At 38.5% G+C, this 16756-nt stretch overlaps 1 protein-coding gene across 1 annotated transcript; it reads right to left on the bottom strand.

Annotated features, from left to right (window-relative positions):
* Window positions 1-1029: 1029 nt before the first annotated feature.
* Window positions 1030-16748, bottom strand: LOC137297901 (cell cycle checkpoint control protein RAD9A-like). The gene is made up of 13 exons (XM_067829887.1): window positions 16553-16748; window positions 14170-14240; window positions 13179-13328; window positions 12000-12114; window positions 9454-9553; window positions 9069-9175; window positions 8094-8200; window positions 7295-7359; window positions 5859-5996; window positions 4836-4943; window positions 3203-3422; window positions 2350-2454; window positions 1030-1273 (listed from the first exon to the last, which is right to left on the bottom strand). The coding sequence occupies exons 1-13, from the start codon at window positions 16584-16586 to the stop codon at window positions 1175-1177; spliced, it is 1419 nt and encodes a 472-aa protein (XP_067685988.1). The 5' UTR covers window positions 16587-16748; the 3' UTR covers window positions 1030-1174.
* Between the last annotated feature and the right edge of the window lie 8 nt (window positions 16749-16756).

Raw genomic sequence — 16756 nt, 5'->3', positions numbered from 1 at the left:
ATCACACAAACGGACAGGTTTTCAGCTTAAATATGTGTGCTGCATGTAGTACAACCTTGTGACTGGTCAGGCTAAACATCGCTTGAGTACCAGATAGTGGAAGGTTTTACCTGAAGCCAGAGATGTCGTCGCCAAATTGGTGCAGATAGGAATGTGAGCTCCCTAAGATAGAAAAATTTTGGAATTTTCCCAAATTACGGATCACTATTTATTGCGGCTCTCAAGGAACGAATGCCATTACACATAGCGATCCTTATACAACAGTTTTACAACCTTATACAGCGGTTTGCAGTACTCACCAGCAGCTTTTGTGAATGTTAAGTGAATAAAATGAACAGTGCATGGAATGAGTGAGTGAGTGAGTGAGTGAGTGAGTTAAGTTTTAGTCCGCACTCACCAATACTCCAGCTGTATGGTGGTGGTCTGTACATAATCAAGTCGGGGCCAGACAATCCAGCGATCAACAGCATGAGCACTGATCTGTGACATTAGGAACCGATGAAGTGTAAACCAAGTCAGCGACCCTGACCACCGATCCTGATAGTCACCTTTCGTAACAAGCATAGTCACCTTTTATGGTGAGCATGGGTTGCTGAAGGCCTGTTCTACCCCAGACCTTCATGGGTCTCAGTGCATGGAATTTATCAAGCAGACAACTCAACCTCTGGAATACTTTCTTGTGTAAACATTTTGAGGACTTCTGTACATATAGTCTTATATTTATCTAATTATCATTTTTTATAGTTAAAAATGATCCCATCCCTCCAGTAAGTAAGAATATCTACAACTTTGTTAGACTTTGGAAAAAAAAAAAATCAGAATGAATTTGGCTTTGTTGGAATGGCAGGGTCGACATTTATTTTTCGTGATGATTCCAATAAACTTGTTATGGTTGGCATCTCTGTAAACCTCCAAGATCCATACCAACAGGTTACAATGAAACATGATTTAGTCATCTAAACATTGCCCTAGGCTGCCATGACAACTGGCATGGACAAAGGTGATCGTACTGTCTAATTAAAACCATACTTTGTTGTTTGACATGGTTTAATGAATCTGTACAACATGACATTGATATATTAACAGTGACTTTGTACAATATGTACAAATGGTAAAACTGTCATTAATTTCATGTATGATAACAAGTCTGGGGTAAAAACTGTTGCCGGACATTCTAATCCTCTTCATCTGTGTCTGCTGCCAGAACGTTGGTGGGCTGAGCTTGACTCTGTGTGGTCTGGGATTGAGATAGGCCAAAGAACAGTGAGCGGAACTGAGGAAATAAGGTGGACTGTTAAACCAGGGAACACCTGTACAAATGTAACAGTTAAACAAATATGGACAAACACACACAGCATTGCTCCAACGTTAGTGAGTGAGTGAGTGGGTGACTTTAGTTACTAGTATATGCTGCTGTTAGTATTATTCCAGCACTATCACAGGAGGACACCAGAAATAAGCTTCACACATTGTACCTATCCCGAGAACCAAGGTCTTCAGTTTGAAGAGCGAACCAGACTACTGAAGGTAGGCTGCAAGTTAGGGCTGGCTACATTGGTTGATAATTAGAAACATTGTCGATAGGAAAAGATATAAAAGATACATAAATAAAGCCTCAATTTACTCACACAATACACAAAGTTCTTTATTCATGAGCTGCTTCTAAATTATTTTCGGGATGCTGTTTTGTTTCTAACCTATGAATTAACATTTCACTGCTCACCAGCTAGGGCTGGGACTGGTAGGAGAAAATGGAATTGAGTACCAGCATCTACTTATCCAAATTGGAATCAAGTATCCAGAAAAACAGTGTTTCAGCCAATCACAGCTTGACAGAGATATATCATAGAAAACTTGAAAAGGTCGCAATCAGGCTATTTAATTTACATCTGTTTAACTAATATAGAGTAAAACCAATATTTACATTTCTTGTTAAAACACTTTTGGTGCCTGCTGTTGCTGTAACTTGACTACTCACATCTCATGTGCAGATAAATTACAGCCGTGAATAATGACTTCCATTAATCAGACAATACCAATGATATAAATGTATGTTACCTCAATACTGAAAAAGATAAATTATTATCAGCCCTTGTCCTTACAGAGCTCTCTCCCTTTCCAGGCTAATCGATTCATAGAAACAAGACTCAATTATAGCTGTACACGACTCAGGATTCAAGTACTGGAGTACCTGCCCCAGCCCTATCACCAGCAATGTGAACGTTTTATGGCATTTCTGCTCCAGGTTATCAATAACTGATTGATAGTCAGTTAACAGTTATTGATCTCTGTGATCTATATTGATAAATAGCCCTACCTAAAGTCAGATATTTCAGAACCACTGCCTACCTTTTTGCTTGGTGGAGTACCAGGAACCAGCTCCTCATCATCATCCTCGTCTTCTTCCTCCTCCACATTTTGAAGTACTGATTCTTCTGCTGGGACCCTTGCATCCTGCAACAACATCATCATCTTGCAATGGAAGATGTCATAACGAAGTTTTTGAAGAATAACAATGACTGAAACAAGTAACATAAAGTACCTAGGTGGTAAAACATTTGATAACTCACATGATCTGTGAGTGAGTTTAGTTTTACTCCACACTCAGCAATATTCTAGCTATATGGTTTGTAAATAATCGAGTCTGGACCAGACAATCCAGTGATCAACAACATGAGCATTGATCTGTGCAATTGGGAACTGATGACATGCGTCAACCAAGTCAGCGCGCCTGACCACCCGATCCCACTAGTCGCCTTTTATGGCAAGCATGTTTTGCTAGAGGCCTAATTCTACCCCGGGACTTTCATGGGTCTCACATGATCTGTCTTTGAGGGAGGAAAAACTGCACAGATCTTTAATAAGTCAAAATCCTATACCTGTGTTGTTAAATTTTGAAGTCATAACATGGACTGAAATATTAATTTTCAATGCTGCTTTCAGTAATATTACAGGAGAGGACTTCAGAAATCGGCTTCACACATTATGCCCATGTGGGGAATAGAACCTTGATCTTCAGTCAACCCTTTAACCAATGCTCAACCTCACCGCCCCACATGTGGAAAGTCTTTTTATGCAGTCATTCTATCCTGGGTAATATCTTTCAAGAATTGATGTAGATATTTTTGAAAACAACAGGGATGCATACTAACTGAAATCTTACAATTCAAATGAGTCAAGGACAGAAAGGGCAATAACTCACTGCTGGCCTTTCGCTCTGCACTGGAATTACAGGACTAGGGTCACTCACAGTTGACCCTGATGGTTTAGGTGACCTTGACCCCAGCTGCTGACCATCTGTGATTGGTTGTTCTGTCTCCATGGCATTGGTATGATGGATAGTTGCTTCATTAATTTCTACCTCAGCATCCATTGTATTGTCAAAGTCAGCTTCTGCTTGTCTGTCTGAGCTGGTGTTTGGTCTGAATATGAGAGAAGTTTTACACGACTTCCAGTGATATATCACAGTCGGGGGAAACACTCTTTACACATTATCAGTGTCCAAAATAGTTCCCAACTTTTGCAAGCCAGCCAGGCTAGCTATGCTTGAAAGTTACCATTCTCTTCCCACAGAGGTTACTTGTCATATCTTCCTATGAACCTCTGTTCTAATACGGCCATATATCGCAGTTCTCATAAAATCCCCTAGTGGCAAAAAATGGCAGCAGATTTATCTTTTTTCTGTACAATCAGAACATGTGTTACATCAACCTAGATTCAACTTGACAAATGCAAGCAATGTGGAGAAACAAATATGACATGACTGAGTTCTGTCTAGAAGAAACATTTGAGTATCGCGCTTGGGAAGTGGTTCTAGTTTTCGTGTTGAATCCAGAAATTACCGAGATCTTGCGTACAATCACTTTTGAAAGAAGGTCGCTGATTGCACTACTAAATCTGATTGCCTCCAATCACGAGTCTTGAACACTCGCACCATGAAAAGGTCTTATTAGAAAAGAGGTTACGTAGGAAGGTATGACAAGTAACCACTGTGGGAAGAGAATGAAAAGCTACTAGTTCACAAAATAATTCACTAGATTAAAATGTGAATGTAGATATGGGTTTCATCATTAAACTGCTAATATAATAAACATTTTTATCATGACTGGATCATTTATAAGTGTATTAAAACTTAACAAGTCAGAGAGAGTCATATATTTAAAAAATGACCCCCTGAAAATTCACAAGCCAGTCGGGCCAGTTGCTCTGGAGATTTGGATTATTGTATACTTGGCATAATTTTCACAAGTATCAAACTTGACCATAAAAATGATAACACACCCTATCTGAGATGTGACATGAAATTGGTCAGCCTGGAGCATCAAACTTGACCGTCAGTATCACAACACATCCTACCTGAGAATTGGTCAGCCTGGAGTATCAATCTTGACCATCAGTGTAACAATACAACCTACCTGTGATGTGGCACACCATTGGTCAGCCTGGAGTATCAAACTTGACCATCAGTATGACAACACATCCTACCTGAGATGTGACATGCCATTGGTCAGCCTGGAGTATCAAACTTGACCGTCAATATGACAACACATCCTACCTGAGATGTGACATGCCATTGGTCAGCCAGGAGTATCAAACTTGACCGTCAATATGACAACACATCCTACCTGAGATGTGACATGCCATTGGTCAGCCTGGAGTATCAAACTTGACCATCAGTATGACAACACATCCTACCTGTGATGTGACATGCCATTTGGCAGCCTGGAGTATCAAACTTGACCGTCAATATGACAACACAGCCTCCCTGTGATGTGACATGCCATTTGGCAGCCTGGAGTATCAATCTTGACCATCAATGTGACAACACAACATACCTGTGATGTGGCATGCCATTGGTCAGTCTGGACACAGACGAGGTACTCTGTGTCAGCCTGCTCCGACTTCCTCTCTGGGTTTGACTCTGGCTGGCATATGACCTTTTGCTACAACGAGAAAAATCAAAGTTTAAATTTCTTGCTCCCATGTCCTCACACATGTGAAATATGTTCAGTGATTCTCGAAATTACAAACATGTGGACTGTCTCTGTTTCACACAGGTTTTAAGCTGTAAGAAAGTAAGATACTTTGTCAATATTCTAGCCTGGAGTGGGTTCACAATTATTCAAGCATTACCCTCAAAAATGGCATACAAACCTAGCAAAAAATTCTTTAATATCTCATAATTTCACAGGCAGTTTTATTTATTTAACATAAAAATCTCTGGGTGTGGCTTAATTCTTTCAAAATTGGTAACTACGTGTTATGTATTAACAAATCACAATACTGCTCTATTTTTTATCGATTTTAAGAATTTGCCAAAGCGTTTTGGACTCAAGGACACTGGTATTCAGTCCCAGGACTATCTCGTTCAGTCTAAAGCACGCTATAGTCTCTCAATCAACAACTTCCTACAGCCTTGTCACACAAATCAGCTGCAGTCTGATGCACTGAACATAATATTTAGATATCCTGATAGTAGAATTTTCAACTTTGGGGAGTAAATACCCTAACATTCAGTAACAGGATTTCAACCGGTCACGGTCTTGTCTGCAGAGTACGATATCCAGAGTTACCTCCCCTTCTCTGTGTCCTGATGGTATCACTTGCAGTCATGAAACATTTTGAAACATCTTGCCACAATCTAGTCAGTGCATGCAAGTCACAGCTTGCATTCATCATCTAAAAAATAAATGACTAATAATAGTTGTGCCAACGTTATCAAATGGGTTTGAATTTTTGAATATTTTGACGCCAAAAATGGACTACACACATTGCACCCTTGAGGGGAATTGAAAACATGTCTTCTGTCTGATGTGGCTACTCTGTTGACCTTATTGTGAAGAACTCTGTGTTCCCACCTGTTATTCTGTTTCGTCTGCTTCTTCCCACGCACATGAGATGGCTGCTGTGATGCTCCGAGTTCTGATTCTGCTAACGTCGCCAGTACAAAGCTGGCCTCGAATGTCTGATCACTGTCGACTGTGAACACTACTGGTCTGTGAAGTAGCATGAAGAAATAGGTCAGAGATTATCAGAGATTAAGTTTTTGAGTGTGTGAGTGATTTCATGTCTGCCTTCCATCTATGTCGGAGGCCATATTTGAATGCCACAAGCCAACTGAAGCTTCAAGCAGCAGCAATACTGCTCAAAATTGACTGTATTATTAAAACAACAAAAAGAACCCCTTGATGCTGCCTTACTGATTAGAATTTTGATAGACATCATGTGTAGATAGGTTATTAGATATGTGACTTCAACAGATCTCAGAGAGTTCAGTCTAAGATCTTACTGCACTGTGATTGAAGTGTCCTGTGAACTATCTTACATAGAACTGTATCGTGAACTTTCTCCATTCAACCATTGAAATTAGATATTTAACCCTTTTCTTGGTATTTCAAATAATTACAGGAAAATTTGTCCAGTACAATGATGATCAGACATACAACAGACATAGTGTCAGTATTGCTGTGAGCTGGTGGACACTGGATCAAACCCACAGGTCACATTATCAAAGTGATACATTCAAAATGGAATATATCCAAGCATGGCAGAATTACACATATTCTTACACCAGTATACTTAATTTGACATTGATATATTTCTGAGGTAAACTAACACTGTCATCAGGGTAAAAACATGTCAAATATTAAATATCATAAACATTAGAACTGCTGCTGACTTGTTATTGCATTCAATTCCTAAAGTACTGTAGGAAACAGGAAATAATCTTTGTTTGGTCATGCCACCTGTATACTTTGAGACATTTAATACGATGTGTTTCTATGGATATCAGGTACTATACTCTTTTACACATATTAACATAAATTTCATGAAAGAAAGATACGTATGATGTTGATAAAAAGATGAGACATATTCACCACACATGAAAAAGCACAAAATATCTTTGAAATGATCCCTTGTGCCAGTAGGCTGCGCCTTTATTTCATGCCAGGTGAGTCAACCTGGCTGAGCGACCTAACTGCCATTTATAGGCAGATGTATTGTTTTCAACAGCTGTTGGCACTTTTTTAAAGTTTACCAAATTCTACAAGTAAACATGATTTTCTGGATATCCTCTTATGCATCCCACTGAATGTTCAGTTGGACCGAAGTGAGTTACCTTGACATATTCTATATGGAGTTGTGTAAATTTGAGGGATACAGAGGAACAGCCTGAAAACAAGTTTTTTTGGGTTTTTTTCTGACAGTAGTTTTATAATCATATTCCTTATGCAATACTTGTGATTTGTGTTATATTTGTTTCAAAGAGGATTTTTGACATGTATGCACCTACCTCCCTGGCGTCTCAAAATGGATGTTTAAAGGTAAGTTTGTCACCTCTGTAAATGCCAGGATTGCCTGGGAAGAAAAGGGAATATCAATTAAAATATGACACTTTTCTTTTTATGCAAACCCAAGAAAGAACAAACTTGAAGAAACAATGAGATGATAATTGCTAAAATTTATGCCCATCCTCATGATAAAATATTTAACCACCTGCTTGATTGTGTCTCATCAAATGCATTGCTGCTCATGATATCAGCCACAGGTTTGAATATTTATTTGAGTATTACTGCCTGGCATATATTTCTGAACATTTCACTTCAAGAAATGTTGGTTTGTGTCTGCAATATTCAAACTCTGTGACGTCGGTCTCTAAATAAAGTCCTGTAAGTCGCCATTTACAACAATCATGGATTACCAAAGACAAATTCTGACAAGGATTTGCTTCACTTCCCAAATACACAATGTCCTTTCAGAAAGTGGTCAAAAGTATTGTATATAATGTTTTGGATAACATTTTCTCAGAAAATAACTCTGAAAACTTGAAGTTAACACATCAGTCTCTAATCCTCTTGTTTCTTGTTGATAGTACATTTGATATACTTTGAGGCTGAGTTCCATCGAGGATTCAAAACCACCCCTTCAAGGTCAGAAAGCTACAGAGTGCTAACCTTGCGTGGTGGTAGTTAGGTACCTGACAGAAAGTGTCCAGTTAGGACTTTACAAGAGAACATAATACTGGTTCTGCTCCAGGGAGAAAGCATAATCCCAAATTTAAGATAGGGTTAAATTGACTTCGCCCAACTCACCCGGAGTTCCTTGAGGCAAAATGTGATCTCCGTATCCACTCCAACCTGACAGTTGTCAAATTCCTCTGGGGTCAAGGTCAGCTCTGTGTGTACGACCTTGGTCTGGTCTAAGGACAGATGTACCAGTGTAAGGGAGGTTACAGTTACGAGACAGTACAAGCTTAAGTTTATTCCATTCCATTCCAGTTGAACAAAAGTGACTAAACTACAATGGCCAGTATGAAGTCTTGTATTATATCTTTCCAATGAAGTCACTTGATAATAAAATAATAGCCAGTACAAACTGTAGCTTCACTTCCAAAGAAACGGAAGATGACATACATATATTTTGGGAATGCAACAAAGTTAGCTCCATATGGCGAGACAAAATATATGTCGCATGAAATGCATTGCCCATGTTATTGTATGCAGCTGTGAAATAACAACATAAATCCAATATGATTAAGTAAGCATGTTGGTAAAGATTGTTTCATTGCACTATACCATTGAGATTTCGCCTGAATTCCTATATGATATTTAATATCGGTAACTAAGAAAGCCAACAACCTGTTCAGCATAACTACTATTAACCATTCTGTTCTAAGTTATAATGACTTCATGTAGTCTGAATGTTTTACAACAATTAGGAACACAGGAACCTAAAGGAATGCCAGCTTAATGAAGGAGGAAAGTACACCATAGTGACTGTCTAAAGCATTTCCTCATATGGTACAAGCATGATGAAGACAACCTAAAACAATTTGGAATCAGGGTGAATCAGGACACAGGTTCCAGTTCAAGGGAGAAAACTCTATACAGCCATCAGAAAAGATATTTTGAGGACATGTAGTCAGACCATTTCACAAGAATCAGACCATTACATAGATTTTCAAAGCTCTATAAGCACTAAGACAGTCGTGCCATACATCAACATTAACTTAGGACTATCTTAACGCTGAGACAGCTTCGAAAATCTAGGCCTGAACTGTAACATACCATGTTCATCATCAGTGTAATTCTTTAAAGCTACTTTGTTTGGATTCACAATCAGAGTTATCTCCTCCTGATTGTGTTGAAAATTCACAACCACATCACAAAGTAATCTGAAAAGAAACATTAATATTTGAAACAAAGCACGTAAAACTGCAAAAATTCAGTAAAATCTGTTATTAAACATCTCTTGGTCTGTTTACAGCAACCAAAGCTTGAAATCAGTGAATTTTACATGCATATATTTACACGATAATTTTCTACGTTACAAAACTTCAAAATTATGGGCTGACTGAAACATAGGAGGCACTCAGAAAGTTCCTTACAATTTGTATAAAAATGATTATATCTAATGATTCCATGTAAATAACACATAACAAAAGTTGCTTACTTTGAAGGAGCTGTAAGCCTGTTTGGACACAGGTCTTTAGAGAACACGGCTTGCAACTGCTCACATTCTATGAAAGCTAAATTATGAGTCTTTACAATTCCTGAAATGAAACCAAATCAAGTATCAAGAGTTTTATATCTCTCTAACTAAGACCCACCATGTCAACAGTCCAACTAAGACCCACCCTGTCGACATTTCAACTAAGACCCATCATGTTGATAGTTCAACTAAGATCCACCGTGTCGACAGTTCAACTAAGACCCACCATGTTGACAGTCCAACTAAGATCCACCATGTCGACAGTTCAACTAAGATCCACTGTGTCGACAGTTCAACTAAGACCCACCATGCTGACAGTCCAACTAAGATCCACAATGTCGACAGTTCAACTAAGATCCACCATGTCAACAGTCCTACTAAGATCCACAATGCTGACAGTTCAACTATGATCCATCGTGTTGACAGTTCAACTGAGACCCACTCAGTTTGTTGACAGTTCAGTTAAGACCCACTGTGTTGACAGTTCAACTAAGACCCAGTCAGTTTGTTGACAGTTCAACTAAGACCCACTGTGTTGACAGTTCAACTAAGACTCAAGGTGTCAACAGTTCCACTAAGACCCATCATGTCGACAGTTCAACTAAGACCCATGATGTTGACAGTTCAACTAAGACCCACTCAGTTTGTTGACAGTTCAACTGAGACCCACTGTGTTGATAGTTCAACTAAGACCCACCGTGTTGACAGTTCCACTAAGACCCATTGTGTTGACAGTTCCACTAAGACCCTCTGTGTTGACAGTTCCACTAAGACCCACCGTGTTGACAGTTCCACTAAGACCCACTGTGTTGACAGTTCAACTAAGACCCACCGTGTTGACAGTTCATGTTGACTTTGAAGGAGCTGTAAGCCTGTTTGGACACAGGTCTTTAGAGAACACGGCTTGCAACTGCTCACATTCTATGAAAGCTAAATTATGAGTCTTTACAATTCCTGAAATGAAACCAAATCAAGTATCAAGAGTTTTATATCTCTCTAACTAAGACCCACCATGTCAACAGTCCAACTAAGACCCACCCTGTCGACATTTCAACTAAGACCCATCATGTTGATAGTTCAACTAAGATCCACCGTGTCGACAGTTCAACTAAGACCCACCATGTTGACAGTCCAACTAAGATCCACCATGTCGACAGTTCAACTAAGATCCACTGTGTCGACAGTTCAACTAAGACCCACCATGCTGACAGTCCAACTAAGATCCACAATGTCGACAGTTCAACTAAGATCCACCATGTCAACAGTCCTACTAAGATCCACAATGCTGACAGTTCAACTATGATCCATCGTGTTGACAGTTCAACTGAGACCCACTCAGTTTGTTGACAGTTCAGTTAAGACCCACTGTGTTGACAGTTCAACTAAGACCCAGTCAGTTTGTTGACAGTTCAACTAAGACCCACTGTGTTGACAGTTCAACTAAGACTCAAGGTGTCAACAGTTCCACTAAGACCCATCATGTCGACAGTTCAACTAAGACCCATGATGTTGACAGTTCAACTAAGACCCACTCAGTTTGTTGACAGTTCAACTGAGACCCACTGTGTTGATAGTTCAACTAAGACCCACCGTGTTGACAGTTCCACTAAGACCCATTGTGTTGACAGTTCCACTAAGACCCTCTGTGTTGACAGTTCCACTAAGACCCACCGTGTTGACAGTTCCACTAAGACCCACTGTGTTGACAGTTCAACTAAGACCCACCGTGTTGACAGTTCATCTAAGACGCACCGTGTTGACAGTTCAACTAAGACCCACCATGTTGACAGTTCAACTAAGACCTACTGTGTTGACAGTTCCACTAAGACCCACTCAGTTTGTTGGCAGTTCAACTAAGACCCACTATGTCGACAGTTCCACTAAGACCCACCATGTTGACAGTTCAGCTAACACCCATGGTGTCAACAGTTCAACTAAGACCCACTCAGTTTGTTGACAGTTCAATTAAGACCCACTCAGTTTGTTGGCAGTTCAACTAAGACCCACTATGTCAACCGTTCCACTAAGACCCACCATGTTGACAGTTCAACTAACACTCATGGTGTCAACAGTTCAACTAACACCCACTCAGTTTGTTGACAGTTCAATTAACACCCACTCATTTTGTTTACAGTTCAACTAAGACCCACCATGTTGACAGTTCAGCTAAGACCCACCATACTGACATTTCAAATGAGCTCCACCATATTGACAGTTGATCTAAGATCCACTGTGTTGACAGTTCAACTATGACCCACTCACTTTGTTGACAGTCCAACTGAGACCCACTCACTTTGTTAATGGTTCAACTAAGACTCACTGTGTTGACAGTTCAATTTAGAATCAATAAGCCAAACTACATCAACAGTTCAATTAAGGCCCACCACACTGACAGTTCACCTAAGACCCACCACATCAACAATTTGGCTAAGACCCATTCAAATAACATTCGCCGTGTCGACAGTTCAACTAAGACCCACCATATTGACAGCTTAAGTAACACTCACCGTGTCGACAGTGCAGCTGAAACACCAGACGTGACTCATCACTGTCCAGATGGATCTTACACCTCTCAACCGTCTTCTCTATTGTATAGAGGGAACGGAACACTGTCAGTATAGACTGGAATATCAGAAAGGAAGCAATGACGGAAATACATTGAACTGTTTAGATTGATTATGGTTATTTTCACCTTAGAGCACAATTCTTTCATGAGTAGATACAAGACACTAGGTGCTGCCCATTATTTAAAAGCCAACAGATCTTGTGTTTCTTACAAGGTCATGTAAAATTTACATTTTAAACATATCTATACATTTTAGTCAAATTGCTAAACCAAAGTGATAAATAAGATGGGTATTACAGAAAGTAGAGTAATGAATTTACCAGAATTGAGTGGGTATGGTTTTTATGACAGTTTTAGCAATTGACCACCAGTTTGACAGTAGGGTCACCAGAAATAGACCTTAACAGTTAAGAAAGGATTCAACCTGGATATCTGGTTTCTGTATTAACTTCAGGGTCTATATGACAGACAAGTGGGACACATGCAAATAACAGTAAACTCCTGGTAGTGTCAGAAATGGGGGGGTGTTTTACCATGCCTCTGTCATTATAAATAAGTGTGCCTTCTACATTTTCATTGAGAAAATCAACATCCGACTTAATTTCTTAATCCTGAAATATATCTTATGAAACATCAGATTTGCATGAATGTCTGAACATGAATAACGTTTGCAACAGAAAATTTATCACTGATTTCATGTAATGCAATTGAGCAAGAAATAGAAAGTGTCCTTTTTCAGGCCCTATTGAGTATATGATAACTGTGACTTTATGATTTTAAGCATTGGCACTAAATTACTAGCAATGTTGAAACCTTCAGGACTGGTTTGTCTGTTCTTTAATATGGCACCCTGCAATAGTCAAGCTTTATGGCAGCAGTCTGTACATATTTGAGTCTGGACAAGACAATTCCGAGATCAACAGTAAAAGCATTGATTATCGCAATTGGTATACGACGTGTCAACCAAATCAGAAAGCCTGACCACCTGATCCCATTAGTCACCTCCTACAACAAGCATGGATTGCTGAAGACCAGTTCTAACCTGGATGGAAAATACTAGTAAAGCTAAGGTTAGATCTACATCCTGTGTGAAGAGTATTCTGTAGATGTTTGTACACACCTTCATGCCCAGCTTACAGCGGAATCCATCCTCATCACTGTCCTCCGAGCTGGAGAGGCCAGAGCCATCATCATAATGCTGAAAGAAGCTGGGTGAAAACAGGAAACATGCATATGCTGACCGTGAGGAGTTGACTGTGCGGAGAGCCAGCTAAAACAGAATGAACATTCAACGTTCGTACACATTGTAGGATGTGTGAATTAAAGCCAAAACTGACTCCTTGAAAGATTTCACATCATATCTATGTTAATTATCATATATTCATTATAATGTACTTATCTTTTATCACACTTAAACATTACTTTGGCACACAGAATAGCAATCTGGATTTATAACTTTTTTATTACTGATATGCAATATACAAATAAAATGTGATTAATAAAATGATTGATGTTCAGAACAAATGATGGAAGAGGAGTGACAAAGTATTGTAATACTAAAATCGAACCTGGAGACAATATTACTTTGAAACAAAGTGTTCCTGGAATTGGATCAAATATAGATCTTATTTTCTAAAGAATGTAACTTCTTCTTGCTTCTTCTCATGAATGGGCAATTTCATGTACATGTCTCAGAATGGTTCCATCAAAGCCACAATTTTCCTTCAAATGGTTAAAAACATCATGCTAATCCCAGGTGCCTTACCATTAACCTGGTTTAAAGACAAAGATTGGGATGGGTAGGCTACTAGCAAGAATGACTGCCAGTTGAGCATGTAGAACAATGCACACTAGACTCATCCGCTATTTGATGGCATACATAAACAACTTTGGGCCAGACAATCTTGTGATCAGGATGACAATACCAGTCAATATGGTCAATACAGTAATACCACAGGTACAAACAAGAATGAACACTGTGACAAGAAACAAAAGAAGTGACTGACAAACTTGACAGTCAACTGTATCCCTCCAGAAGTTATTTACTGATGGATAACTGTATAAGTCCATTTCACAACAAACCACTTTATAATTTTATTCATAAAACCTACTCCTTCTTCCATGGGTTCAATGTACAGTTCATCTCCAATCTTGGACAAGGAGTGGATAGCTCTTCCAAATACTGTGGAAAAGGAAAACATCATATATATTGCGAATTGACAACTTTGAATGCTCACATGAATATATATACTGAATTAATTTTCTACAGATAATAGACTTTCAAATCCACAAAGACTAATACCAAATGAAAAAGAAATCTTTCAAGGCAGTTTAGAAGTGCAATGCATTAGAAAGGCAAGATTTATGGATGTCAACACTTCTATTGTGAAAACAGTTCTCATCAGATTCAGACTGGTTTTACTATTATATTGGTCTTGCTTTTTTATGTAACTTGCAACAAATACCATGAAATGTATGTGTGTCATTCAGGCAGACCTTATTTTAACCATGCCATTACCATTTAAACTATGCCATCAAACCCTATATTCATTTTCGAATACACCCAAACCAGCCCCTGGATAAATAACTCAAACCGGTCCCTGGATATTTAACCCAAACCCCGAACAGGCCCCTTGGTAACAGTAACGATGGTTATGGTAATTATCTTTAATGGATATAGATTACAATATATTTCCCTTTGTTTAAAAAAACCCCGAATCAACTGACAACACAGACATATAAAGATTTCAATTTATTTTTCACATACAAAACATATACGTTTGAGAGGGGGGATTAAACAATATTTATTTTCCTTTGATGGCAGATCTATATAATTTTACAAAGGACAAGGTTTTGGAAGATTGGAAAACAGGCAAAACTGCCTATATTAAAGCCTCTCCCCACATAATATTGAACACACACACACTCTGACGTCCCACCTTAATTATGGAATACGGAACCCATCCAGATTGATGATGATGGCTACCAAGTGAAGTTTTTGGACTTAGACTGATAATAATAGTACAGTCTTAATAAGGTTGTTAAATGGCCACAAGAGCAGGAGGGGTTTTCAGCGAAAACATAGACATAATTGTCAATTCAGACAGATAAAGATTTCAATTAATTTATTATATATATACACAGTCATAAAGATTTCAATTAATTCATTATATACCTTATATTTCAATTAATTCATTGTATATGTAAGGAGAAAAAGATTTAAAATAATTTATGTCTTTTCTAAGAATATACGCAAGGTACAGTTGACAATGAGTGAACACAATCAGTGTCAAGTAAGAGCATATGCTTAAGACAACATTAATTCGCTCATGATAATCCATTCAAAGAAATATAGTATAAAATCAACACATTCACTTTCAATGCTCAGCAAGATGTGCGTAAAAGAACTGTTTAATTTTGGAGCTGAAGAATGTTTTACTTTTCATAACGTTAGCATAATTCATGCTGTGATTAAGGTGTGTTGAAGATATAGACAAATGTTCCACACATGGAAACATGAGAAAATATGAAGGACGACATAATCTGTGAATTTGTTCCTGGAAACTTTGGCAGAACAAAGGTGAAACGTGAATTCATGATGTGGGAATTATGTACTATTCTTATATTGCATAAATATGTAAATTCTGTGGATACGATACAACTAAGTGTAAGTACATGTGTTCTTAGAGTTTAACATAGTATCCTTTTGCAGTCAATCGTTTAGATTCTTGCAAGGATTACATAAAATGTACTCTACCACGCCATCTCTGTGATCAGTGGCACTTCCATTTTCACTCCCCTCTCACTGACACTAATAATCGCAAACATATTTTCAAACATCGATATGATGTGTAAAGACATATGAATAATATATATTTCAATATTTATCTTAAAGGAACTTTAATTTATATGTCAGTGTAGAAGTATTTACTTCTTGGGGGCAGTTCGAGTTAAGTATCAGGGGCCGGTTCAGTTTGGGGATGGTTGGGGGGTAACCATATATTCAATTTGGGCAACGTGGGGTACGAGTTCCGCTATCAATAAAAACACAGCCCTTGCCAGCTCCAGTGTTTGAATGAATCAAGTTGGAGAATGACAAATAACTCAAATGACAAATGGAGGTTCTTTGTTGTGTATTCTTCCCTGCAACAAGTATCAAGAACTCGACTCTGTGTGAAACGGAAGAAATCGACGCGAACTTGCAGGGAAGTGAGTTCTTATCTGCACCCTCCTTTCGGACATGATACTTATCGTTATTTCACGACAGTGGACATTTGTCTCGTATAAACATTCTTCCTAGCAGTATCTGTTAAGTAATATACAGGCCCCAATATATCAGATACTCCTAAATTCTGACTCGCGGGAGAAGTGTTGTTTCAGTAAGGTAGTTAGTATCACTTCATCATTCTTATGTTGGATTTAGCAAGTTCGCGTAAAACATACGTCAACAATATCCACTAACAATTAAAACTCTCGAGAAATCATAGCTGTTACCTTTTAAGTTTAGTCCAGGTATCACACATTTCATGCTGCAGCGTTTTTTGTTTAGTTAAGTAAATAATAAATTGAAAGTGAACCAGTTAGTGATTTTATAAATTTGCAAATTCCCGCAAAAACCATTTTGTCCTCCATGTTGATTGTACGGACTGCATTTGTTACGGGTCATTCTATTGGCTAGTCAACACCAATCAACAGTAG

The sequence above is a fragment of the Haliotis asinina genome, chromosome 1 (assembly GCF_037392515.1).
Source record: "Haliotis asinina isolate JCU_RB_2024 chromosome 1, JCU_Hal_asi_v2, whole genome shotgun sequence".
NCBI lineage: Eukaryota > Metazoa > Mollusca > Gastropoda > Lepetellida > Haliotidae > Haliotis > Haliotis asinina.
Note: the sequence above shows the minus strand (reverse complement) of the source record. Positions and strands in the feature narration are given on the sequence as shown.

Excerpts from the sequence above, each read along its gene's own strand:
- LOC137297901 (XM_067829887.1), bottom strand. The coding sequence starts at position 16,586 with ATGAAATGTGTGATACCTGGACTAAACTTAAAAG. Across the intron at positions 9,554-11,999 it reads TCAGCTGCACTGTCGACACG|GAATTGTAAAGACTCATAAT; the intron begins GTGAGTGTTACT and ends GTTTCATTTCAG. Across the intron at positions 9,176-9,453 it reads AGGCTTACAGCTCCTTCAAA|ATTACTTTGTGATGTGGTTG; the intron begins GTAAGCAACTTT and ends GTTTCTTTTCAG.